Genomic DNA, 26,361 nt, shown 5'->3' with positions numbered 1-26,361 from the left:
TTCGTTCCAAGTCCTTTTATCGTCCTCTTGTCTTCCAGACCAATTCTGACACCATGTGTTGCTTCGTGTAAGCGGGTTCGGTAAATGATACAACTTCTGGATAGAGTTGAGGTTCTTTATTAGGACGGCTGTGTTGGTTGGAGGGAGAAGGCAATTCACATGTGTGGCTCTCGTAGGCTCTCATCAGACTGACTTGGAGCAGCGCGCATGCACCTTTGATCTAAAGCCAGGCATCACTAGTAGAACATGCAAATACGATTTGCTCATATCATTACAGTTAAAATCACAGTTTTCAAACAAACAACAAATAAATAACATGAACGATAGCAAGATAAATGCATTTAGTGACCAGTTTCATTCCAAATGAGGCTTTTTTTCCCCCCATATTTGCCTTTGTGTACTGATTGTAAGTCAGTTTCCCCACAAAGCGTCACTCGCCAGCCACAGGCGGTTTGACTCGTGGCACAATACGATACAGGCACAGTCAGTCTTGTAGATTCGGGGCGACAAAGACACCGGTGCTCACGGAGAGTTGTGCGTCAAATAACGGACACGGCTCTCTCTCAGGCAGATATGCGAGGCAGTAATTCACGACAAACGACAACGCATTCAATGGCAAAATGAAAAGTTCCACGAAATACACATTCTTTATTTGAGAAAAGCCAATATTTGAGACGGCTTTGTCATGTTATGCTAATGTTCAAAATGCCGCGACTGGTTTTGCACTTGGAAATGTCTCTCCCACCTCACTGAGCCTGGAGGCCGGCGGCAGCCACTCAGAAGCCGGCGGCAAACAGTGGTGAGTGAGGTCAAAGGTGAGAAATTGGATAAGCGGGGGTGACAAATACGCTCAAACAATTTCCATTTTGGCTGTGGGGAAATGCTTTAGTTTGACGTTTCCGAACATCTTTTAAGAGCAAGCCGCTGCTGGGCTTGACACACAAATGTGGAACGTGCAAATATTGTACAATTTTGGAAGACGCTTCAAACATCTGACAAGCTGACTTTACGTGTGGATGAATGTCAACTTTACGGGGAAGTCAAGTCAAATCTTGTCCTTTGGATAGTGTGTGCGGATACAGCATTCTTATTAAGAATTCTTCTCATGGCATTTAGCCTTGTCCCACTTTTGCCCAACCACTCGATAAAAATGGGTGGCTTGGACTGCTCAACGACCACAATATGTTTCCACTTGTGAGGTCGCCTACGACATTTTTGGCTGGACTTCCTCTTGAAATAAACTCCATTGTACAAACCTCAAAGGATAGGCTGGATGTATTGTTCCTTTGCCGTTTCTTGGGATACTTGGAGTTTCTTGAAACACGTTTTTTATGACATACTTAAGCAAGAAGTGCAAAAAGAAAAAAAAGAACCTCAATTGTGAATGATGTCAAGTCGGTGGCCTCATATTTGTGTCAGTCAGACGTCAATATAAGCAAATGAAGTCACTTGTTTTTTCAAAGTTAAGGCAGACATTGTTTTTACATTTTACCATTCAAATTACAATTTACACACACCCGTGTCGGTCATTGTAACAAAAAAAATACATGAAACTTACACGGATGACACTTTTTTCATTCCTCATTGCTATTTTTGCATTTGAACAACGCGGTGCCTTGAAATGCGAGCGGCTTTTTTGAGACAGCCGGCTGATGTATTTTCATTACGACGATGATTATTTGTGCTGTCTCGCACACGCGCTGTTTGATTGCGCTGAAGTCATTTCACGATAAACAGCAGTGTGATGAACTATTTGACAAAGTCAGGCTGCAACTGTTTGACGTGACTCCCAGTTGAAGTCAAACAAATTCAACAAATTCATGACAATTACAGGCCGTGTATTTAACATAACATTTCTTAAAAAAAAGGCATGCTAGCTTAACGCTTAACCACATTGACGAGCTAATGGCCAGCGCGGACAGAACTCTGCTTTGATAAAGTCCCACTATGTATCCTTATGAACACAAAACATTTCATGTTGTCTTTTTTTTTTGCAGACAGAGGCTGGAACAGATTCAAGGCAATTTAAGTTGTTTCAATGTAGAAAACCAATGAGCGATGTGCGGCGTTCTGAGCGCCGTCACAGAATGACTTCAATTCATAGCTCAAGGCACGACTCTTAAACGCGGTTCATATGTTCTTGGAGTTGTACAACAGTTGAGAATGTTAAAATGACACGCACAACATTGTCCGAGAAATCATCATCATCAAATTGGAGGTTGCCCAGCATCTCAGAACAGATTGCGTTTGACCCAAGAGGTTCCAGTGTACTTAGAAATAAATACATCTCCTGCAGTCCAATTTTCTAAACTAAAGGATGGTGAGATGCATACGATGCATGTGGATCTGCGTCACCCAATTTAAGAGTTCAGGGATGAGAAGAAGAAAAAAAAAATCGATATTTTTGAACATTAGCTGTTCAGACGGTTTCACTTGTATGAAAGAGTTCCATTTCATGTTAGTCACAGAATAACATTCCACCGTCTGATGGAAGGTGATGTGAACACTGTGCGCGTGTGTTTTTTTACTCCACTTTTTATTGCAGTTTGGGTGTGTTGCATCGTGTATTGGATCATTTAAAAAAAAAAAAAAAGAGATACACCCAGAGTGTAAAAAGTGTGAGTGACCAGTAAGAAAATGTCAATGGATGACCAAGAGTTCAAAAGTCGTCTTTTCAAATCAACAACTCCGATTTGAGTTTGTCAAGCGGGAGTCATCGTTGGTCCGCGGGGAGTCCATCGCAGCAGCGAGAAGAATCAGTTTGGAGAAACGCTCCTGTGCTTTCCAGTTGGCAACATGGGGGAAAAGAGCACTCCTGAAAGAAGGCAAAGAAGGCAACGGGGTGGGCGGAGTCTTGCGCCCAGCTCGGTAGCTCTTCAAGGTGATTGGCTGCTTCACTGGCTCCAACATTTGAACTTCTGCAGTGTCGGGGGGCCGCCTAAAATACCCGCTGGTAGTGATGAGGAAGGAGAGGAGGTACTGCCAATGAAAAAAAAATCATCGTCAAGACAACGCTTAGTGCAATGGCAGTTTTTTGACACATCGGATCAATCGGAGGGACGTGCTGATGGCCAAATTTGGTGACAATTGCAACTTCCTCCTTGAGAAGAACTTGGCACGGTCCCAACACGACAACTCGCAGGAAGCTATCAAGCTACAAAATGTATTCTTATTAGGACAATACGCGCAATCGACCCAAAATAGATTTGGGGTGAGCGCAGTTTCACCTGAAGGGAATGAAACGGTCGGAGCGGAGGTGGTTCCATTGGGCCGGACTAGGACTCGGAGGAGCTGCGCGAGTTGCCGCGAAGGAGCGACTTGTAGATGCTGGAGGAGAGGAATCGCGGGTAGGAGTCTCTGTGCATCAGCGTGTAGATCTGCAGCTGGGCGTCCTCAAAAGCGTGAGGCGTCGGATCCTGCATCTTCTTGTTGATCACCTCTCGTACGCGAGCATCCACACTCACCTGGAAGCAAAAGCGCCGTCAAAGTCAAGGCCCGGGACGAGCGCTCCAAATTCACCGGCAACACAACAACCAACGCGGACTGACGAGAAAAGCGAGTGGACGAGCCGAGTCAATCGGCGGACCGGAAGCCGAGGGAGCGTGCGTTTTGCCTCATACGCGCAAACACACCACCGAAAGGCCCCAGCCCACCTTTTTGGTTTGCAAAGAAGATTACAAAATGGTTGCCAAGAAAGAATGAGGAGAACGGGTCTTTCCTACCTCCTTTGGTGACAGTATGGAAATATAGTCCTCGTAGATGGAGCGCACCTTCTCCTCAATGCTTTTCTTGCTCTTTTCCTGTTTGAGGTCTTCGCAGGCCAGCCAGAACAGCATGTTCTCTTCACTGTACTCTGTGCGCAAAAACTCCCGAAAAACATTGCGTCCTGCCGGGTTCTTCATCAGCTTGTCGAAGGATTGAGACCAGAGCTGCATTTCTTCCGCCGAAGGTTTAGTGCTAGTGGGGGGTAGGGGGGGGGATTCCGGCAGTCAGGAAAACCACTTGATGATCTCACTTTTCAATAAGTGTCACGACCAGATGACTGACAACAGCAAATAGACAACGACGCTTTGTCCAACGTGTCAAACGGTCAAGTTACATTCATGTGATCAAACGGAAGGACTTGATTGTCAGCCCGAGTGAAGGCCATCCAAAAAAAAGGATTTTCCAAGTCGATGCGCCACATAAGCGAGTTGAGTGCGGACTCACCAAGCTTCGCACTTTGCGATTGTTTCCATCTTGTTGTCCTGCGATATCCTCTTCCTCCTTCGCCTCCTCCTCTCATCTTCATTCCTGATATTAAGACTGACATGATAAGACGGCTTTCAGACAGGAAACACACACACACACACACACACGGACATAGAGAGGAAGGAAGACAAACAGCCAAACGCCGATGAAAGAACCTTCAACACACTCGGTTCGGCCACACGCACGGACGGATCCAAACTTCACCGTGCACTGACAACACCCAACACGGTTGCATTCAGAATGCAGAATGTATGTGAGAGAAACTTCCACAGGTTTTAATGTCCAACATTAAAACACAGTGACGTAACAGGCCTAAGCGCTCATCAAAAACAAGACAGACTTAACTTCAAAAGGTATATGAAATATGTTTCTAAGCCACTGGAACATAATGTGCACTTTGAACAAAAAGAAGCTAGACTGAAATAAAAGTGTTCAATGGCAAATTTGAATCGGACATGTCCCTCAACATATGCTTCATTTTCCCATCACAAAACATTATTATATATTTGTATCATTGCTGCTAATTCCGATTATTATCATCATCACATAATGGAAAGAGTCTGAGAAAAGAAAATCATTTAAGGTTCAGAACCAGCACCCAAAAAAAGTTCATTGGTGCGTTCAGGAACCTCTGGACAAAACAAGACTTCATCAATTTCTTATAAGCTGCGACATTTTTCAATTACATACCACCCTTCAACGCAATGAAGTTTTAATAGACTCCCTCTCTTGTTTGTTTGTATTCATTGTATAAACGCAGCCAGATAAGACCATTTTCTGTGAGTCGGTGGTGTGTTCAGGTTACTTTCGGGTTGGGTGAACGCTACCGCGTCTGGCCCGCAGGAAAACTTCACCTGTGACTGTAAAGTGACTTTGACTTTTGAAAGGCGCTTATCAATGAAATGTATACGATGATGATGATTCTTATCGCGTGGCTGTAAAACAATGAGCAAACATTTGTTGGCACGTGTAAAATTTCAATTGAAGTCTATTGCGCCGAAAAGTGACATGAAAATGTGTTTGTTCTATTTAACATTTCAGGCTCCAAACATTGAATACAAATACAGTACATTGAATTAGTTAGTGTGCTAGTTGTATCCTACCATGAACAGCTGCAACAGCAGCACCAGCAGAAGCAACAGGCGCCGGGCCGCTGGGAATTCTGGGTGGTGTTCAGGCCTCGCACCGCTGGCCCGCTCAGCACGCCCATGGCCAACTCGGCCTCTCGCTCGGCCGGGATCGGACCTGTGTACTTTACAAAGAGACGTTGTCATACATTGGCACTTTCAATCAACGTCCATCTTTCTACGCGTATGCTGAGATTACATTTATAGACTCTCGATACGTGCACGCGAGTGTCTTGTTCTAAATGACCTTTTTGTTTCTTCCATTTCCTCAGTGACAAATTCGTTTTGTGTATTTCCATACCAGGCCAGTCAAGACAATTCTGATTCCACCTGGGAATGAAATGTCATTTAAAGGGGTGAAAAACAAACTATGACGACACCGGGAAGGTACTTTAATCGCAAAGCCCAATGGACAAAATTGGCTGCGAAATGCAAAATCCAAGTCCCAACTGAGATAATATAATGTCAATGGGAAGGTGGATTCATTGAAGGGCTCATATTGTGCCATAGTATCGAAAAACGTGCATAGATGACAGTGTTTTCAGCCCCAAAAAAGAACAGATGTTGTCAGTAACTGTGGCAAAGTAAGATGGCCGCCTTCGTCCAGTCATTTATACGTCAGTGACTACATCGCAACACAAGTGTGCCAAATATTTTCTGGGTAACCCGCAGGACAAGCACTGCAATAACCTTAAAATCTAGAGTGGCTTTTTATGAGTCATGTAAACAATTGGTTTGCGCCTCCTTCAATGGTCATTTCTATGCACAAGAGCCCTTTTGGAAATGACAGCTTGTGGATATTACGTACTCCCTCCGATATCATCCTCCACTTTAATCCCACAAATAACATGGTGGAGAAATATCAACAGTCAAATACTGGCAGAAATGATGAGGAAGCGGCAGAAGAGGAAGTGAGAGAAAGAAAGTGTGACAGTGTGATGCATCATGTGATGGAGCCGTGATCGCACACAAGCTAACCCGCGCGCACAGACAAATGTTCAAAGGGGTTTTCTACTGATGTTTGACTCTTTTGTGTGCTGCGTCAGCATTTGTTTGTGGTTATTCGGTGATACCAAAGAGAAAGTGGACGCGATAAGATTCCACTTCCCAAATTGAAAGGTCAATAACACCAAATCAAAGAGTTTTCATTGAATCAAGAAGTAGAACGCTCTTTGTTCTGTCTTCATCTTTTGTGCAGTGATGAAATGTGTGCGCGTGAAACAGGATTTGGTTGCGCAAAATCATCAGATTAAGTGTGGTGACATTCGTCATCACACACGTTCAAGCACTTGATTTGACTCCAATGCTGTCAAGATTGATTTTTGTAAGGCTCACGAGCGCTTTCAGTCGATCCAGTTAGTTACAAAGCTGTGGAAGCCGGGCTGGCAGATTCATTCATTCCTCCAAATCGCATTGGAACAAATGAAGCAACCGCAGGCAGGTTCCAATTAAGCAGTCTTAAATTTATTGGAGAAAAATTTTTGGCCGCGGTCAGTTAGCATTTTTGTCTGCCGAAAATGACATCACGAGGACAGGAATTAATGGAAAATGTGTCCGCCAGGATCAAAAAGGAGCAGCCGCAAAATAACAAATCAGAATGACATGGAAAGGAAGAGAGAAAATCAAAACGAGAGTGACATGACAAATCTGCTCAAATGGAATCATGTTATTAGTCGTCAATGACATTCATTGATGCGATGACACTGATTGTGGAACGACATGGAAAGGGATGAATATCAATCGACTGACTGCACTTAAATCCATGTTTGCATTTCAAATGATCACACACTTGCGCACAACAAAAGAACAATGTCCCAGCAGTGCGGAGGTATTTTTAGAACAAGCCCGCTGGCTGGCGACTCACGTGGTCGTTGGGAGCAACCCGTACGGTGACCTCCGATTTAGTCCCGTGACCGTCTCGCTATTTTCCAAAGCTTTTGCATTTGCTTTCAATAAAGCCTCTGATAAATCACAAGGCCAGACTCTAAAATGTGTTCTCTATTTCATCTTTTCAATCATTGAGTTTCACTGATTCATAAAGTGCAGGCCTTAAGATGGCATTTTGGCTCTGCACTCTGTGGTTTTTATTTCGGCGCAAATGGCACTGTTGGTTTTACGATGCTACAGGTAAATACGTTTGAGCCGATAAACTCACTGATATCCATGTCTTAACATTGTTGAACACATTGATTTACTTTTTAATCTTGGTCAGCGCTTTCAAGCGCCACCTTGAAAAAATAATGGGTACTCCAAATGACGCTACTAAGAACAACAGTACAACAAAAAAAAAAGCAGAAGCGTTCATAAAAAAAAAAAAAACAACAAAGTGTATTCCTAAAAACATGATTTGAAAATAGTTCTAGACATTAGCTACACATTTATTGAATGACTTAAATAAAATGGAATGTCCTGGTAATGCATTACCACACATAAATCAATATAGAGTACCACAACAGCTAGCTTGAGTACTTGTGCCACACTTTGAGAATTGCTAACCTCAGCTGAACCTGACAGACGTTCGGAGAGCGAAACAAAAGTTTCCGTGACCTGCTCTTTCATTTGAAACCGAGACTAAAACTAACACCATTTGGACGACAAAAATGATGACTAAAACGTAGTGACGATTTTATCAAATCAACAATTTTATGTCAAGTAAAATGGAACCAAAAATTCCCACCATTTCAATTCAGTAAAGCCTCTGTCATTGTTTCCAAATCTTATTCTGTCTTATTTGTGGTGGCTCGTCTGTCAACAAGTGTCTGTGCACAAGTGGGGATGGTTCTCAAAGAATATGAGGGACTGTTACTTTGTCACGTGGCCAAATCAAGGAAAAAGTAGTCAACAGATTGGTGGTAATAACTGTACAAACGCACGTCGGTAGATATGTGACCACTTTCAGTCATAAAAGTCAGAATTAAAAAGACAACAAAATTGCTCACAGACATTCGAGAGGGAAATACACTTGAACTGGTTCTTGTTGATGTTGGAATGGGTTCTGTTCACATTTAAAGTAGCGCAATACGCAGTCTCACTCCCCGGAAAATTGAAAAGGTACAAAAAAATACTCCATACATTTAAACACAGAAATAAATAAAGCAAATACTAAAATTAGTAAAAGGTAAATTAAAACAAAGGATGTGAGGGGTGAAAATAAAAATGACTACACGGATTACTCTACCATTAGACTTCAATTTGAACGAAAACATTTCAGGCAATGAGATCACATCGTTGCTGAAATTCGCATGTTCATTGATGCTGGTGAGAAAGAGAGAGAAAAACCCAAAACAAATCAGACCGTTAAGTCGTTTAACAAGACTTTGCTGTGCACCTGTTTCAGCCTGCAGGTTGCCACAAACAGTCATCCCTCAATCATTAAAGCGGTCTGGCGCAAAGTGGGAATTTCAAGTCTCGCAAATACACAAACCACAAAGGGGAAAAGCTCACCAAATAGAAGATGAGTCAGTGTGAACCACGGAACCCACAAACAGAGATGGTCTTGGCAGCTGTCACTAAACTAGCAAGACTCCCAACAGTCAACATGTCTTGACTGAGCGAAGGAAGAAGGGAAGTGGTGAAAAAGCGTTGCTAGATGGCAGACAGGAAAGAAGAGTCTGGGGGAGGGATGGCGGCGATTGTGACACTTGTTGCTTGCACTGTGAAACTTGATGAATCAGACACGGACGGACGGACGGACGGACGGCATCTGCGCCCTGACCATTCCAACCAAATCAAGTCTTGACTTGTTCCCCGCTCATTTGAAACAGCTCAAAGCTGATTGGAGACAAAGTCACGCTTGCAGGCATCACAATGTGGTTCCCATAAAGGTGTCACCTCGCTTAGCACAGTACAGTTTGCAAAGGTCCTTGGAATTGATTCGGTTCTTTATTTTTGCCAGATCCGTTGACCGTACTTGTGTCCAATATCTAAATAGCAAGACATCGTAAGATGGCAACTCCTTATGAAGCACCAATCAACTGAACAAGGAGTAAGGCTACAGATACAAGTTATTCGAGCTGATGTTCGGGTGCAGGATTGAATGGAAATGAAGCATAACCACGCCATTCCAGGGACAGAGGGAAAAAAAATCCCTTTCCAATTTGACCACAAAACATTTTAGAAACTATCCAATTTGATGTCATTTGTCTGAGAATGATTGGCTCTTATATACCAACGTAGCTTTGTTTCATTACAGTACTTTCTGCACTGTAGGGTGTATACGAAAGCATTCGATTTTGTCAAAAGCTGAGCAGAAGCTTTAGCGTCGGATTCATCTCATGTACGTAGGATCTTTCCAATAAGAAAAGAGGCGTCCAATAAGGGAGCCAGCTACGAAAAAAAGGGAGAACCAAGCCACCAAAAAAGAAAACAAATATGTTTACCAGCATGTCCATCATGTTGCGAGGGCAGCCGTCGGGGCAGCGTGCGGCGAATCGTCAGCGATGTTAGCAGGCCGGCCGCATGCATGGCATCCCCCTTTTGGTCTCCAACCTCTTCTTTATAAATTCACGCACACCACACATACAATGTAAGTACGTACGTCAACACATGTATCGGTGCAAACGGACACGGATGTGTCCAATTAAACAGAGATGAAAACGACAAGAACATTCGTTGACAAATACAAACGCACAAAACGTAACACAAAAACACGCACACAGAAAGAGAGAAGGGGCAAAGTGAGCGTGAGCAAAATCGTCCCCCATCCCGATACGTATACATTGCCATTCGGGAATTGAAAGCATATTAGGTGTAAAATTTCATTTGGAACTCGATGATTTGAACAGGTAAGTAACTGTGCCACACGTACATGCGTCGTGTCATTGGATTCAAGAGCCGAATCAACAATTGTGCCTTTGCAAAGATAACATCATATACCTTCATTGCTGCGGTTGGAGTTTGCAGCACATGCAAAAAGTTGTTTCTTGTATTATGTTGAGATTATATGGCGGGAAAAAAAAACAGGAGTCCAAGTATTAAGAGGACTTGTGGGCGCAGCATTCTTCTTTCCTGCGTCGATAGTGATACCCTTCCCTTTTCTTGGAATTTGCACTCAACTGATGACCTCTTCTTCCATACCAAAAGCATGAGACCGAGATTAGCAGAACATTTGTCCCCCATCAAGTCAATTACTTGACACAAAGAAACAATGCTGGGACATTTTGTTTCAGAAAATGTTATGTGAGAAATTGTAACTCCACGTTCCTGTCCTCAACCAGAAGAATGGCTGCCAAGTCTGTTTAACATGTCAAAAACTGAGCCAGAAACTTACTGGGCTAGACCAATGCATAGTCAAATAAGAGTCTCGTGCACTGTAATGTACTTTATGCACACACTTTGTCCAGAGAAAGATGCCGCATTCGCTATTGGCAGTTGCTTTTGTCAATGTGCTGGATCGCACAACACCTAATTCAAAAAACGTACCTCCTGCAACAGATGTAAAGACGTCAGGGCATTGCTTCTAGCTCGACGTATCCAATAAACAGACATTGTGCCATTGCTTTGAAGAGAACACCAAAGACATCCTCACCGCACTAATATTACCACTGCTAGCGGAATATTTGGACATCCCCCTATTTCAACAAGGCTCACTGGGCTCAGCTCAGACAGAAGAGAGAACGGACCGAGTAAAATCAATAGAGTCACTGACAAAGGAAGCGGCAACCAAGGCATTCGTGACCTGTAACTCTGCCTGGCTGAATGACCTGACCTCAGGCATTCTTCGGAATGACATAAAGACACAACTCGCAAAGGTAATAGCAGAAGTAGTCCTTCGCTTTACAAAAAGAGTCTCTCTCTGAATTTCCAGAAAAAATGCATCCAAAACCAATGACTAGAGGCTCCATCACTCAATAAGATAACAGTAGGAGCCTCAAACGTTGAAATATTTAATAGTTATACATGTGTACTTCTTTTCATAAAACCCTTGCTTCGGGTCCCTTGAATTAACTTAATTGCAACAAGTTTCTCCTAAAAATATGTCAAATGTTCCTCAAACAAAGTTCCCAATTAGAAAACGTGATCATCAAAGAACAAAAAGGTGCTATTTCCAGCGTTGCCTGATGACTGCGATTCTGATGAGGAACCCACAAGCACTTCAGAGTGATATTCACCCTCAAGGTGTCATTTGAACAAATGAGTGCCTTCAGATGGATCTCGTCGAGGGAGGATAATGGCTTGTCTGTACTTTGCATTCAAATAGATGTTTGTTACTGCTTTGAAAATAATTTGTAGCAAAATGTTGCGCGGTCAGACGCCTGATAGTGACGCGTCCGTTCTGTTAACTATCTGATTCCATGTCCAAAATGGCTAATTTGCTTATTAACGTCAGCCCTCCCACGCCACATGGCCACCATAGGACAGCAACCGATCAGAATCAGAAAACCTTGAATGAAATTTGCAGTCCACAGCAGCAATTTGAAAGGGCGTGGGGTGAAAGGATAGAAAAACAAGATATTCTATCCAAAGTAAAAATGTCAGCAGACAGATGTACACGTGTACTGTAAATGTGCAAAACCGCTTCATAAAAAAAAACTGTACAGAGTGCAAGTATCAAGAAAGGTAGATTGATATATGTAGCTGTATTGCATCAACCCAAATTTACAGTACAAGTGTCCTGATTATTTTCTTTTCACATATGATTATTGAGAATTGAGAAGCCTGACAGCAGTCGTAGGAACGAGCGGCGGTACCTCTCCTTCTTGCAGCGCGGGTGTAACCGTCTCCGGCTGAAGGAGCTACCCAGTGCTGTCAGGGTGGGCGGGAGGGGCTGGGAGGGGCTGTCCATCATAGCTTTTAGTTTGGCTAGCGTCTGTCTGTCGCCCACCTCCGCCAGAGAGTCCAGCCAGCGGCTCAGGACAGAACTGGCCCTCTTGACCAGGCGCCCCGGTCTTTTCCTGTCCCGGGTGGTGATGCTGCCTGACCAGCATACACATCCGATTGAAAAAGCGGTTTAGTTCATCTGCCCAGTCCTCGTCTTTCTCGTTCGATGTCACTGGGCTTTTGTGGCCACAGATGTTTTTCAGGCCCTTCCGGACACCAGCCACATTGCTGGCTTGCAGCTGCTCCTCCATTTTCATCCTGTAGGCCTTCTTCCCCTCTCTGATCTTTCTCCTCAGTTGGATCTGCACGGCCTTCAGTTCCTCTCTGTTGAGCGACACAAACGCCCTCTTCTTTTCCTTCGGGAGGGCTTTTATGTCGGGATTAATCCACGGTTTGTTGTTGGAAAAACACCGCTCAGACCTGGTGGGTACGGTGTTTAGTTCACCAAAGTTTATGTAGTCCGTGATGGTGTCGGTGAGTGAATCAATGGACCATCTTCTGGCCGTGCGGGTTACAGCTGGTTGCCTGTGCGCCAGGGGTTTGTACACGGGCTGGAGATACCCCATATTGTGGTCTGTTCTTCCGAGAAGGGGGGGGGGGGGGTGCGTATGCACCCATGGCATTTGATTAGAATGCAGCAATGAGCCAAATCTTGAAATTTTGGTTTCACATCCCAAAAACACAGGAATTCTACTTCTGATGTCTGGAAGACTACAATGCAGACATTTTGATGAACAAGACAGAGTCGGAATGACACGAGGAATACAAAAGCAAAGCGAAAAAAGGCAGAGACAGATGTAGCAAGTCCCGTAAGCAAGGCACGACGACAACTTCAGAAAAAGAGGAAGTAGCGAGTGGCACAATGAAGAAAGATTCAGGAACAGGAAGTGTGTCCCAACAGGAAGCGGGAAAACAAAACAAAAAAGCGGATTCGTGAACACGACAAGTCTGAGTGGTGCTTGCAGTTTTAGTTGATAGATCCAGATGTTTGATGATGTTTATGAACTGTTATTCATTTCAGTGTCAATCCAGAAGCATTGGAACAGGGCTGTAACAGTAGCATTAGCAATGATGCTAGTCATCCAGCAAGAAATTAATTCATGCTCTAATATAGTGGCTAATTAGGCACACACATTTGAGTAAGTAAAATGACAGTCATAGTAAACTACTAACAACATATAGGATCTTCTTCTTGACAGGAAAGGAACAGAGTGCAGAGAAGCTGGCTACTACAAAATGGAGCAAAGAATGATTTGACATCGAGGGGTGGAGCCAAATTCACATTTAGTACAACTCTCTATTAAGTGCATCATGGGAGTCAGATGGCACTGGTCATTATTTTGATGTTGAACTGGCACAATGTCGATATTTTTTGCAATACTGGATGAATATTTTGTCCCACCACAAAGTTAGATCACTGGACCAGGGAATCTGGAAACAGCCTTTGGCAATGAATGTAGCAGTGTGTGGATCAATGAATTCATTGTAAAAAAAATACATTGATTGTGTTCAATAACGTTTTTCGGGTTGATACTGAAATTCCCATAACTCTGATACCATGCAAATATTTATGCTTAAATATGATATTCAGACATTTGCACAGTTTTTGTTTTGTTTTGAGCCTGTCACGTTTTGTTTGCCACCGTGGTGTGTTTTGTTGCGATTTGAGGGTTTTCAGGCCTTGTTTGTATTGTGTTTGTTCGAGTTTTTGTGCATTTATCATTTATCATCCACTGCCGTCTTGCACTCAGGACATCTTTAAATGCGATGTGATTCATAGAAAGGACAGTATGTAACACACAAGTGAGTAAGTCACTCACTCAGACTTAGACAATGACAAAGCGTATTCTGACTCGTGGGGGGAGCCATTTCAACCATTTTTGTTTGGAGGGAGTTGTGGCAACACAACAAACCTTGTGAAAGCCCAGGTTTAGACTACAACGCAGAATATGAGGCATTCTTCACGAGGTGGACAGAAGAGCGGAGAGCAGTGTCAGGTGCTAAAGCTAGGGTAACACCCCACTTAAGGAAAAAAAAAAGAAAACAACAGATGTCACGGTGGTGCAAGGAGACCGTATCCAGGTACAGAGGGAAAAACGTGGAAATTGAAGTGATACTCGGCATTTTTGCTGGTGGGGTTTTTCAAACGTATGAATAGAGTTACGCCTGTCACGATTATGACCGTATTCAGAATTGATGAGCAACATTTACTTCTGACTCGATAAATGGTCATGCACATGCATTTGTTTACAAACGTCACTATTCAGTTGTCTTACTTGGTTCCCTATCCTGGATAGATCTGACTGATTTTGGCTTTTGAAACCCCTTGAAACACTTCAGCTCAACTGTTTCACTTCAGTCCACGTGTCTCATCGCCACATAAGCACTCGCAACTCTTTCTCATGACTTCATGAGGCGCATCAGTTAAAAGCAACCCTATTAATAGCCGAGGAGCAATAACGCTAGCCGCCGGAACCATGCTTTGGGCTAACAAAGCACGTAACAGTTCACTTTTTGTATTATTTGATTGCTTATTGATGCTTTTTAGCTAACCTACGGAGACTGGCGGCCGACAAATTTGAAGTGCCAGAATTGACAGCGAGACCAGCATGCCGAGTCTCTATCTCTTCAAAACACTAAAAGTCGCACGTTTTTTTGTATCAAATGAATACAAAGAAGTCAGCGGTAGATATAGAGATGATGTGTTCCATTTAATATACAAACACCTTTGATAATAAGTTGAGTCTATGCTTTGAAATCGTTTTTATTTTCCTATTCAAAACAGGTATAAAATAATTGAATGTGTTCAATGTAATCAGAAAACCTTTATTCGTCCCACAATAGGGAAAGAAGAGCATGGCAAAGGCTATGTTACATTCCCTTTTACATCGAAAACTAAGGCCACAGCTGTGAGCTTCAGTGTCAGTTTATACATAAACATACCACCATCCACCTGCAAGGTTACTACTATCAAGTCAAAACCTACACTTCAATCGCAGTTTAAAAAGTCACACATTTGTTGTCAGTTCATAACAATGTATGAGTGACCAAAAGTGTTTTTTTGTGATGATTTAAAGCATTTTTCTACTATTATTTGTTCTCATATTTAGGTGTTCATTTTTGTTGTAGGCTCAATATAACATTGTTTTTTTTTTTTTTTTGAAGACCTGTTTTCGTTTGGAGAGCAGCTTTCTATTTTCAGGAGGATTCAGTTTTTCTGGATCATTGTGGGATGATTCTTTTCAAGGTTGGAACGGTTTTATTGGATTCGGTTGATTTCAGGGGGATTTATGATTTTATATGGCGCAGCTGTAGATTTAGTCATGTGTAATAATACGCAACAACATGTAAAAGCTGCAACACAAACCAGCTGAACTAATTCAGTTTAAAGGAACAACAAATCATCTGTAATATCAAACGGATTAACATTTAGGGCGACTCTCTTTCAAAAAAAAGATTCAACCTACCTCAATAAATGGGTTGCATCATTTTGAAATGGAAAGATACAATTCATCAAAGCAAAACTGATTTTCCGATGCAAATCGCTTTGTTTCACCCCTATCCTTTCGCAAAACTAAACTGACACAAATAAGCACTTCATTCATACATTATTTTGACAATGATTCTATGCAACATCATTTTCAGAGGGTTTATTGAGTAAAATCTCCCCTATGAATCAGAAACGTGGCCTTAATACAATTTCAATGATTCTCATTTCAAATTAGATTTGAATTTAAAAGAAAAACATATCGTACGCTTTGTTTGCCGGATGTTCATGTAAGCAAGTGAATTTGCGACGATATCGGCAGCTCTGCCAACTATTTTGCTCTCCAATGCAATGAGCGCTGTCAAGCGGGCCACTGTATTTATAGCGAGTTGCAAAGCCAAACTGATTAAAGGTAACGCGACGCTCGATGACAAGGCTAGTCGGCTTTGCTTGAGATCATTCATGATTTGAAAAATGCTCTGTTCTCTGGTCTGATTGACAAAGCCAAAGGACACAGCGTCAGCTCTTTCGGGAATGCTGATGCCGGCTCGCTCGGGTGGCTCTCAAGGTACCGAAGGCAACTCAAAGTGAGGGAAACTTGAAACAATAGCAAAGCTTCATTAGTTAGTACAAGCTTGTTAACAGAAGAAGACCGATAGGATATTTTTTCGTCAGGGATGTTGTTCACATTTAAGTGTAGTTTATTCAGAAAAGAAAGGGCCCGTGCGGAAAAGAAATACGTATTGACACTCCAAACTGGACGTCAGTTTAAATGACACAAATCAAGTGTACAAAAATACATTTGTGATTGTCATCGAGTAAAGAGCATGTTAAAACATGAACGCGGTCTGGTGAGAGTCAGACCAGCAAATGAGAATAAATGCTAGCATGATACGCAAGTTAGCCAATCACAAACTCATGTTAACGCCACTCGGCGGTGTCACTGATGTACGTATTTAATAGATTTTAATTGACTTTATTCTCATCACACCTCACAAGTAAAAGGCACAGCCATGCAGAAATACAATATTAGGCTCGCTATCTTTGATATTTAGGAAGCCTCGCCGTCGTGAAATACGTTACACGTCTGTTGCGACGACACAAAATAACCTTGTCAAGAAAAATCTATGGTTTGTTTCCGCCATCCGAAACTTTGAATCAGAAATATTGTTACGACTAGGAGGGATATATATCTCTTCTCTTGGTCGTCCCCTTGCAAACCAAAGGCCAACCGTTTTTTGGGTGGCGATTGTTTTCTTTTGCTCCTATTTGCTTTCTTCGCTCTTTCTTTGTCTTCCTATTCCTTCTAAAACCACAAACTGTATATATTCAGGTTTGATTGCTTTCTTGACCTTTGCTTTTGCGCTTCTTCATAATTCTTGTCCCCCCCCCCCCCAACTACATACGGCCCTATGATATTCCTCATACTGTAAATTCCAAGCCTACGACATGTAGAGTATGCCAGACTGGTCTGTCGTACAACAAAAGTGTTGTCACAATAAGACATGGGGAGCACCTGCTGCACTGCACGAGCAAGTTGCTCGACGGCACAACTCAAAACAATCCATTACTCAACATGGCAAGTCTTGACGCCGTTTGTTTTGAAACTTTGGAAACTGCACTTTAAGTTGTTCATATCAAGAGTGAAAACCTATTCAATGATATGAATTTAATCTGTAACTAACCAGGAAGCAAGTGGGCTTATAAAGGTTGGCAATTGATGGATTGAGTTTTAAGTGAATGAAGTACATGTACCTGTAAGTAACTTGAGTCCATGGCTCCAAATGATTTTTATTTGGACCTATTCTCGACAGCCTGACATTCATTCAAAGCGAATCCTTGCTTATGTGCACTGCTGATCAAACAACACGGCTGCTAGCAGAGGGGCAACTTTCCAAACAGAGTCAGTTTCACCAGGTTAGTGTCTTGACTGATCTTTTCAAACAATAGGTTTCAGATCACATGAACCGACTGTCATTCCCATGAAAAAACATCAACGTGAGAGGAATCAATTTGGCAATTTGTTTTTGTTATGCTAAGGAGCCCAGTACAAGGCACTCCTCACTCCCATCGAGGATTTTTGGGCATGTTGGAAACTTTTGACCAAAGGTATGTGCTTCGAAGCCCCAAATATTTGTCCAGGGTTGCTTCGTCTCACTCGGACATCTCTACCTGAGAAAATAGCATGAGAGAGCTGGCGAGGGGATGGGATTAGTTTTAGAAGAGCATTGTCCCATGCAGGATGTGGACTCATTTGATTGTTGGACAATTCAAAATGCGTTCAGTATGTTGTGGATGGATGTGAGTGTTTTAAGAAAGGGCAACTTTTCAGAACCCTACCACCCCCACCCCCCAAAACACATTTTTTAGACTTCTGTGAACGTTGCTACAAATTCATTCTGGATGAATGGAAGTCGGGCGTGAAAATCTTGTTTTTTTTACCATTAGAAATAAAAGTAATCCATCTTGTTATCTTGGTTTTCGTGCCCTTGCAAGACATGTTTAACATGAAATAACTTGGCCATGGCGGGTATTGTCGTGGGGGGTGGGGTATCATTGGCGGAGGGGGGGCAGGCTTGCCAACCTAGGCTGCCCCGTGCCCTGGTCAACGTACATTTTTAAAAGACAGTCCCCAAATGGGGAACTTTGCATCCCATTAATTCGCAACGTCCGCACTCTCGATGAGTAAGCCCGAAGAAGAGTGATGTCGGTTGCATCTTTTCAGAGGTTAAAGGGGACATAAGTATCCATACAGTTTGCAGAAAAGTGAGTATATTTTTGGGTCATTATGATCCGAATTTATCGATCTCCCAATAGTCTCCATCTCTTTTGCGTCTGCCAGAAGGCATGGGACAATGACACCAATTCATATTACTGATGAAAGAGCGGCATTTCAAGATCATTTATTTCTTAACTTATTTCTATGAAACACAAAGACAGAATAGAACGCGGTCTGGTTTCACTTTCCTCGTCAAACGTCTTTCTTGTTTACTTACATGAAATAACAGCGAGTGAATGAATAGCTGCTACTTGTGTCGTGATATCCGTCCTGTGCGTGTATATCTAGCAGGATGAGGTGTCACCAAGAAGAGACGTCACGGATGCCAAGTGAAGTTTTGCTTTGCACAACCCCGAGAAATCCTCCATGCTAGTTTGACAGGAACACGTGCAGAAAGGTGAGCAAACCTGTCACTAACTAGCGTGACAACTTTCTCTCGTCTTGCGCTGTCTGTCCAGGTAACGTCAACGTGTTCAATCAATGACAAGACCTGGAAGGACAATGAAAGTCGACTAAGGCTTGCTGGGTCGCCATTGCTCCCGCCTTCTTCGAAAGGAATCGAGGAAGCAAAAGTGGGCGAGGAATCACTTCAACGCGACCTTTTCCTGCACGCCGCTGCATTGAAGCGAACCACCGCGCCCCCCTCCCTCTCCCAGACCGGGAGCCCGTCCTGGCTCCGCGCCGATCGCTGTCTCCCCGGCCGGCCGGCCGGCAACCCTTCCCCTTCCCGCTCGCTCGCTCGCTCGCTCGCTCGCTCGCTTCTCTCTCAGCCGATCACATCGAGTACTTACAATCTTGGCATGAAGGGGGTCCGGAGGGCGGCATCCGCGGCGCGTTCGGAGACACATCCGCCTTTTCCTTCTCCTCTTCCGCAGCGCGCGTGGACTTTTTTCTAATGATTATGGATTTCCTTTTAGCGTGATGTAGTTCTCCAAATGGCCCCGCTACCGTGTCCGAAGGAGAGGAGCGAGTCCTTGTTTTTTTTTCCGGATACCGGTTCCCCTCCAGCTCGGGGTTTTCCCTAGCAGAGAAAGAGAGACAGTGTGTGTACGCGCACGCGCATGTCAGTCTATGTCTGTGCGTGTGTCTGTGTGCGTGCGCGAGCGTGTGACAGATCGCGGGGATTCGAGAGAACCTTGCGCATGCGCAAATAAGTCCTTTCCTAAGCTCCTTCCCTCGTCCCGAGGGAAGGGTCCAAGTTCCTCTGTCTTGTATTTAAAGTGGATTTGTGTCAGGTTTATGTCACATTGTGTCAGACAACAATTTCAATCTATTTAAAATGTTAAGTTCATTTAAAAGTAACTGCGTTTTAATAAATGTCATCAAGCTACTAAACTAAAAAAAAATAGATCGTTTGGTTATGTAATTAGAACAAACTAATAACAAAAACCAAAATGACAATTATCATAAAATTATCTATCTATCTATCTATCTATCTATCTATCTATCTATCTATCTATCTATCTATCTATCTATCTATCTATCTATCTATCTATCTATCTATCTATCTATCTATCTATCTATCATGGAAAAAAAGATGAGGAAAAAAATGATAATAAACAATTGATGTATTGAAAAAATGCAAATCCATTTTAAAATCAGCTTCAAAAAAAATAGTCAGGGACAAATAAGATTAACTTTGCCTGCGACCAGTGTTATGATTCACATTTTCAATGTTTGGTTAACATGACTCATCCTCGATATTCCAGCGATTGTCAATACAGATTTACCAACTGCTCTATAAATTCTCAACTGGTCATTAAAATAGTACAAAAACAGCAATGTACTACACGAGTGCTTCAAGGCACCAAAATAATATTACAAATAAAGAGTTCCTGGTGTGTTACACGTCCCCCCCCCCCTACTATCAACTGTTCAATCAAGTGCTTTTCCGTTTCCATTCGCACCACTGGTGAGGTATTGACTGGAACTGAAACAGTAACTAAAAAAAAACATCTAAATTCACATTTACACATACCATGCAGACTCAAACAAATATAAGCGTCGACACGACCATTGTTGGAAATAATACCAATAATTTAGAAATGGAGATGTCCATTTTTCCAAGACCTTACACTTGAAGAGATGAGAGACATTCAAGGAGACTGTCTAACGAATACGCGCATGCGCAGGATGCTCCGTCTCGTCTCCAGCAGTTTTGTGTGTGCGCGTGCGTGAGTGAAAGACAGAGATGGGGGTAGAGAACGAGAGAGATGGATGAGGGAGGGAGAGAGAGAGAGAGCAATGAAAAGCACGAGGGGCCGCCATCCACGAAGGTAAGGGGAAGTCAGTGTGTGACGAAGGCTGGGACGTAACAAAGACCTTCCTCTCATTTTTTGTTCACATGACAGCTTTCAAAAGTGATATTTTTGTTTCCCCGTCACACTCTAGCGGCCCCTGCTGGAAAGCAGACCTCGATCAGAAGTGTTCCTGTGCGATCCAAGAGTTTGCCAGCGGACAACTCCGGTGTTCGAGGGCCGCCATCCTGCGCGCTTTGTCCCCGTATGTCCCTCCTCCAACATTTCAAACGATCATTTCATCGACGAGCTCCGTCCAAGCCTGATCGTGATCCTAACCGTTTGACACGCCGGTGGACGAAAAGATCGAAAACATGCAAGATTGCAAGCCTCCGCCCGATAGGACGGATGGAGTGACCTCAAGCTTGCAGCGTTGCCAGACAAAAAAGAGTGTGTTGCCACGCACTCAAATCGACATGACTGCGAATTTGGCTGAATCTTCCATTTGTTTTTCTGGCAGTCTTGGTGCCTCGTTGTCTGGTGTTGTGCTGTCTGAGACATCCATTTCACCAGACAGGCAAGCAGGCAGGCAGGCAAGCAAGCACCTGTCGATGACTTGTCATTTCAACTATGACCACTTGGAGGCACAAAAGGTGCATCCGCTTCTTGGGAAATCTCTTTCTCTGTGCATTGACTTTGGTAAAGCATCATACATATTTTCAAGCTATTTAGGAGGGTTTTTTTCACATTGTTATAAAACAACCACAAGGCTGTTTAATTTTGGCTGCGTACCAATTAAATGTAAATCAATATATTAATATCAAGAAGAGATATTAGCATATTTGACAATAAAGCTGATCTTGACTTTTTGACTTTGAGATTAGGAAAAAGCCAGGTCTCTCTCTCTCATTATATATATATATATATGGCGATATTTTTTTAAATCAGTCAAAAATAAGTTGATATAAGAAAAGCTTAAACTAACTTTCACAAACACAATACTTTTATAACCCCCGAGCCGCAAAAAAAATTGCATCATGCATCAAACAATCATCTTTTTTCATCAAAAAAATGTCAAAGAACATTCCATTCTGCTACTCACAAACAAGTTGTACATATTTCATCAATCCAAAAGCAGCTATCTCTCCGTATGATTGATCTACACTGGCACCTCAGGTGTGTTGCAGTCTTTCGCAGCTACTTTGAAAGCCATTCACAGAATTGACAAAAGTTTGAGGAAAGATCTTGATGATGCATCCTTTCCATGTGGACAACCCCGGTTTGTGTGCACAGAAGGTGTTTAAATGGCTGATCCAAAAAGGCTTAACGGTCCAGCTGAGGAAATGAAATGAGCAGAAGGCAGCCGCAGATGCAAATCCGCTCTGAATGAAGCTTAAGATGAGAGAGCAAATGACGCCGCAGCGGGTTAAGCCACATCTTTGCCCATCAATAATGTGGAGGTGATGAAAATGGCCGACGCATGCAAACACAGGCACACGCCGTACATGCACATTTCCCCATTGTGGGACCATGAAAGGATTTCTGCTTTTTGAGAAGGATTTTCTTTAAACCAGTGATATACCTAAAAATCGGAGGGGAAAAAAATAGAATTTCTTCACAAAAACGCCCAGGTTAATATAGTTAACAAAAATAACTAAATAACTAAATGCATTGGAATAAAGGTTGAATCGATGTTTTGGAATCGGTACAGATACTGATTTCACCCAAATTACGCTGAAATATCAATGGAATTATTTGCTAAAAAAAAGAAAGTTAATCAAAACAGAAAGAGAAAAGTAGGACACCTTTTGCGCACCTTGATATTATCTCAGTATGATGTCGATAAGGTTTTATGACCTGGAATGACTTTCAGTTCACAGTTGTGGATGATCAACCCTTTGAATTTTTTGACCTCGTAATGTGTTTGAGATTGTGGAAATAAACAAACAAACAAACAGCATGCGACTTTGTGCGAGGACTAAAGAAGGTTGGTCATGGCCACTTGCTATGTTGTCGATGATATCATGGCATCTCGGGCTGAGACCTAAAAAGTGTTAACAAGAAGGCCTTTGGTGAGACGCCGCAACTCACTGTACGCCCATTCTTAAAACGTCTTCAAAATTTTGTACAATTTCGTTGAATGGTTATTTCTAGAAACTTCCTGGGAGGCGACCAGACAGTTGTGCTGACTGTTTGGACGGTGTCGTGGTTAGGGCATGTGGCTAAATGAGGTTACCATTTACAGGCACAACAGGGGAAAAAAACAATGATAGGAAGCTGAAAGACAATTCAGAATTATTTAATAAGAATTCATGGACAAAATATAATTCACATCAGTCCGCGATGCAGACATTTTTAGGCCAACAGCGAAGGCCTTGCAGGCCCTGATGGCCTACCATTGCTTGACCCACACACTATAGTATTGGCCATGATCATGACACACACACACACACACACACACACACACAGACACACACACACACACACACACACACACACACACACACACACACACACACACACACACACACACACACACACACACACACACACACACACACACACACACACACACACATTTTCTAGTGTCACTACACGTCCTCTGTGTGTACTATAAATATCCAGGACCTGTTCAAGCTGCTCAAACCTGGCCGACTTGCAACATCTGCCCATTGCGTCCGTCATAAGCCCTTCAAAAATCAGTGTTGATCTCTTCTGCGCTACTGTCATCTATGGGACTTGGTTTGTCAGTGCAGCTCAGCTTGAAAATTCTCTTCACCGGAACAGTGACATTTGCTCGAATCCCAAACAAAGTGAGCAAGTGATGACTCAGAAAGCAGAAGAGGTCCCCGTATTCCCGTGTTGTTAAATTCTTTTGTTTTTTCAGCCAATGTGCGACTGAATGGTCTTTACTGTATTCAACAAGAATATGTGTATTGTGTCATACACAAGGAAGACCATAGCAATTAGAAAGAACAAGGCAATCTAACGGACAGGCTCAAATCAGCGATCTCATCATATGTGAGAAAAGTGGGAATTATTACCTTTGGGAAAGCAGAACATTTCAATACTTGAATCTTACATGACAACTTAAGTAGTCCTCAAAACAACTCTTGAATTGGATTCCATTGCGTTGGTGCACCTAAAGAAGACGCGCCTGTGTACATGGTTGAGATTGATAGATTCCCATTCGCTCTTTGCAAAGAGCGAGACGTGGTGTCTGGCAACCTTGGTGGAAATGACCTCGCCGCTGCAGCGTGACGCAAGCTGAATTTAAACATGGCCGTGACATTAGCCCGGCGACGCAACGACTCGCTTAATCGCCGTGCCAAAGATGTGACGCCGCATCGTTCCACACACATTCGTCGCCTGTCGTCAGCTCTAATCTGGCCATATCTTCAAGGATGTAAGGGGGGAAAGCCAGTGAGACTGAACCAAATATAGTCACCAAAAACACTTGCAGGAGGACACAAGAGAAACTAACTCAAATAGACAAAAACAGTCGTGAAAAGCGCATGGAACCAAAGTAATAAACAAACAAACAATGGCAGCAACACAATAGCGGGACAAACACACACCGATCTTACCAAGAATGACAGAACCCGGGAACTAAATACAAGCAAAATGATGAAACACGAACAAACACCTGGACAAGATACAATGGGTTACGCGCACGGGTGTCAAAGTCAAGGCCCGGGGGCCAAATCTGGCCCACCGCATCATTTTATTCGGCCCGCAAAAGCAAATTAAGCATGTCAAGTTCCACGTTGCTTGCAAAAGTCCCAACCAAAATTTCAACACAAACACAAACCACAATAACGCTCATTATTCTTGGCTTGAGATTTGAAAACAAGGCATTCCTCAACTTGTTGTCAGAATCAGAATCAGAATCAGAATCAGAATCATCTTTATTGCCAAGTATGTAGGACACACAAGGAATTTGTTTCCGGTAGAACACGCTGCACTAGTATCGTTGTCAAAAAAACTGCGAATTGGCACTATACAGTTCCATTTTGGCTACTGTTGTGCACTCTTATCTGTAATATGTGGAAGGGAAGAAACATTCTAATGACTTCCCCAAATTATTCACGGCCCTCGAGAGGAATCCGTAACTACAATGTGGCTTGCGGCAAAAAAAAGAGTTTGACACCCTGGGGTTAAAGGAACTGATTGGGTAATAGGAGGGACTCGGACCAAAACAACAGGTGGAGACACACGGAGGAAGACAGTCAAACGTAATCAAAGCAAAAACATAACCATTTTGGCCCTCTCACTCACAATTTTAAAAAATGGTTTAGAATCAATTATGAAATTATATTAAACCCATTTGCTGAAAAATATTTTTTTTTCTGCTTTACGGAGCAAATAATTTCCTTTAGCAAAATGGAATGATTTTTCAAAGAAAAATCCTGCATGTAAAAAAACTCTCCATCTTCTATACGACTCACATTTTCGACAGTACATATTTAAGCTTTATCCAAATCATTGCCCGCGTATAATTCTGCATTCAAATGGATCTTAATATAGTATTTCTGATTTTAATGCCTGATACAAGCTTTTGTGCTTCAGTAATTTCAGCTCTCACATTCATCAAAAATATACATTCTTTTTATGCTTATGTTATGTATGTAAGCTATGTGATGCCCTTTTGTCAATGATTCATAACATTTGGTGGTTTGAGAAACTCTGGAGGTTGTTGGTGCTGTAAAGGAAGAGTGGCAGCACAGAAGGGGGAAGTGGGGGGAGGGGCAGATGGATGTTCCGTCCTCATTACAATATACAATGTATCACGCTAACAGAAAGGATGAGCGCAACTCCTGTTCTTCCACAGATGGTCTCCTCTTTACCGGCAGCTCCTCATTTCGCCACCTCTAAATTGACAACACGAGTCCATCAGGAGTGGCAAAGATAAGCGTCACATTGAGTTGCTGAAAAGATGCTTCTTGTGGCAGCAGAACAAACACACTCCCCCACTGGCTACCTCATTTTGAACAACTGGTTCTTCAGTTTCAATCATTGTTTGTGCACTTAGTCAGTCCGCAATTGATTGTCAGAATGGCCAGCTCTTTTGTACCACGCACACAAAAAAGCAACTTTTGTTTGAATCCGAATGAATCGAAATCAAAGACTCAGCTCCATTTTTGCCTCAAATGAAAAGACAATTTTCCTTTTATATTAACAGGGTCACACGCAAGTTTACTTTCGAGTGCCTGCAGAAGTGGGACATGAATTCCATCCCGTATCGATCGGGTCCCGGGATATTCTGATGAGTTGAGCCAATTTGAGACTGTAAGGAGGTGTACGACAGCGCAGACGGTAGGCATCGGACGGTGGTGCGTGCATTGAGAATGGAGGCGATCAAAAGGAATCGTGAAGGCAGAGCAAATCATCACATGGTGGAGGTTCACTCATTCAGTGCCAGACGATGTGCACAAATGTGGCCACTCCAGTGCCAGGGTTTTTGTCATTGTCACTCAAATTCCAGGACCCACAGAATATTGACTTTTAGGACAACATAAACATTTAATGCAGCGTGACAAACCTTAGACTCTCTTCTTTCATCAGAAAAAAAGAGTTAATTCTTAAATTATATGTGTCCGGAGTTACATGAGCTTGAAATGAGGGTGGCTGTCCAACATACAATGCAATATATGTAGCGCT

At 42.7% G+C, this 26,361-nt stretch overlaps 1 protein-coding gene and 1 long non-coding RNA gene across 12 annotated transcripts; one reads left to right on the top strand and one right to left on the bottom strand.

The window, feature by feature from the left end:
- Nucleotides 1-265: 265 nt before the first annotated feature.
- Nucleotides 266-19,599, bottom strand: rgs19 (regulator of G protein signaling 19). 11 transcript variants are annotated; one of them, XM_089015411.1, is made up of 7 exons: nt 19,255-19,599; nt 9,758-9,868; nt 5,355-5,496; nt 4,210-4,305; nt 3,723-3,957; nt 3,228-3,464; nt 266-2,979 (listed from the first exon to the last, which is right to left on the bottom strand). In XM_089015411.1, exons 2-6 carry the CDS (start codon nt 9,840-9,842, stop codon nt 3,276-3,278), a joined length of 747 nt encoding a protein of 248 aa, XP_088871537.1. In that variant the 5' UTR covers nt 9,843-9,868; nt 19,255-19,599; the 3' UTR covers nt 266-2,979; nt 3,228-3,275. The 11 variants fall into 11 exon arrangements, with proteins under 11 accessions (XP_088871537.1, XP_088871527.1, XP_088871567.1 ...); XM_089015401.1 differs by having other exon boundaries at nt 9,758-9,871; nt 19,255-19,594; XM_089015441.1 differs by having other exon boundaries at nt 5,355-5,503; nt 9,758-9,871; nt 19,255-19,585.
- On the top strand, nt 10,804-19,045 carry LOC148904192 (uncharacterized). Its single transcript, XR_016117543.1, has 4 exons — nt 10,804-11,128; nt 17,499-17,601; nt 17,725-17,793; nt 18,922-19,045. It is a non-coding gene; the product is annotated as an uncharacterized LOC148904192 (long non-coding RNA).
- Nucleotides 19,600-26,361: the final 6,762 nt, after the last annotated feature.

Source organism: Hippocampus bargibanti, linkage group LG01, assembly GCF_051943395.1.
Source record: "Hippocampus bargibanti isolate YZ-2025 linkage group LG01, ASM5194339v1, whole genome shotgun sequence".
NCBI lineage: Eukaryota > Metazoa > Chordata > Actinopteri > Syngnathiformes > Syngnathidae > Hippocampus > Hippocampus bargibanti.
The sequence above is the reverse complement of the archived record's forward strand: the minus strand, read 5'-3'. Positions and strand labels throughout refer to the sequence as shown.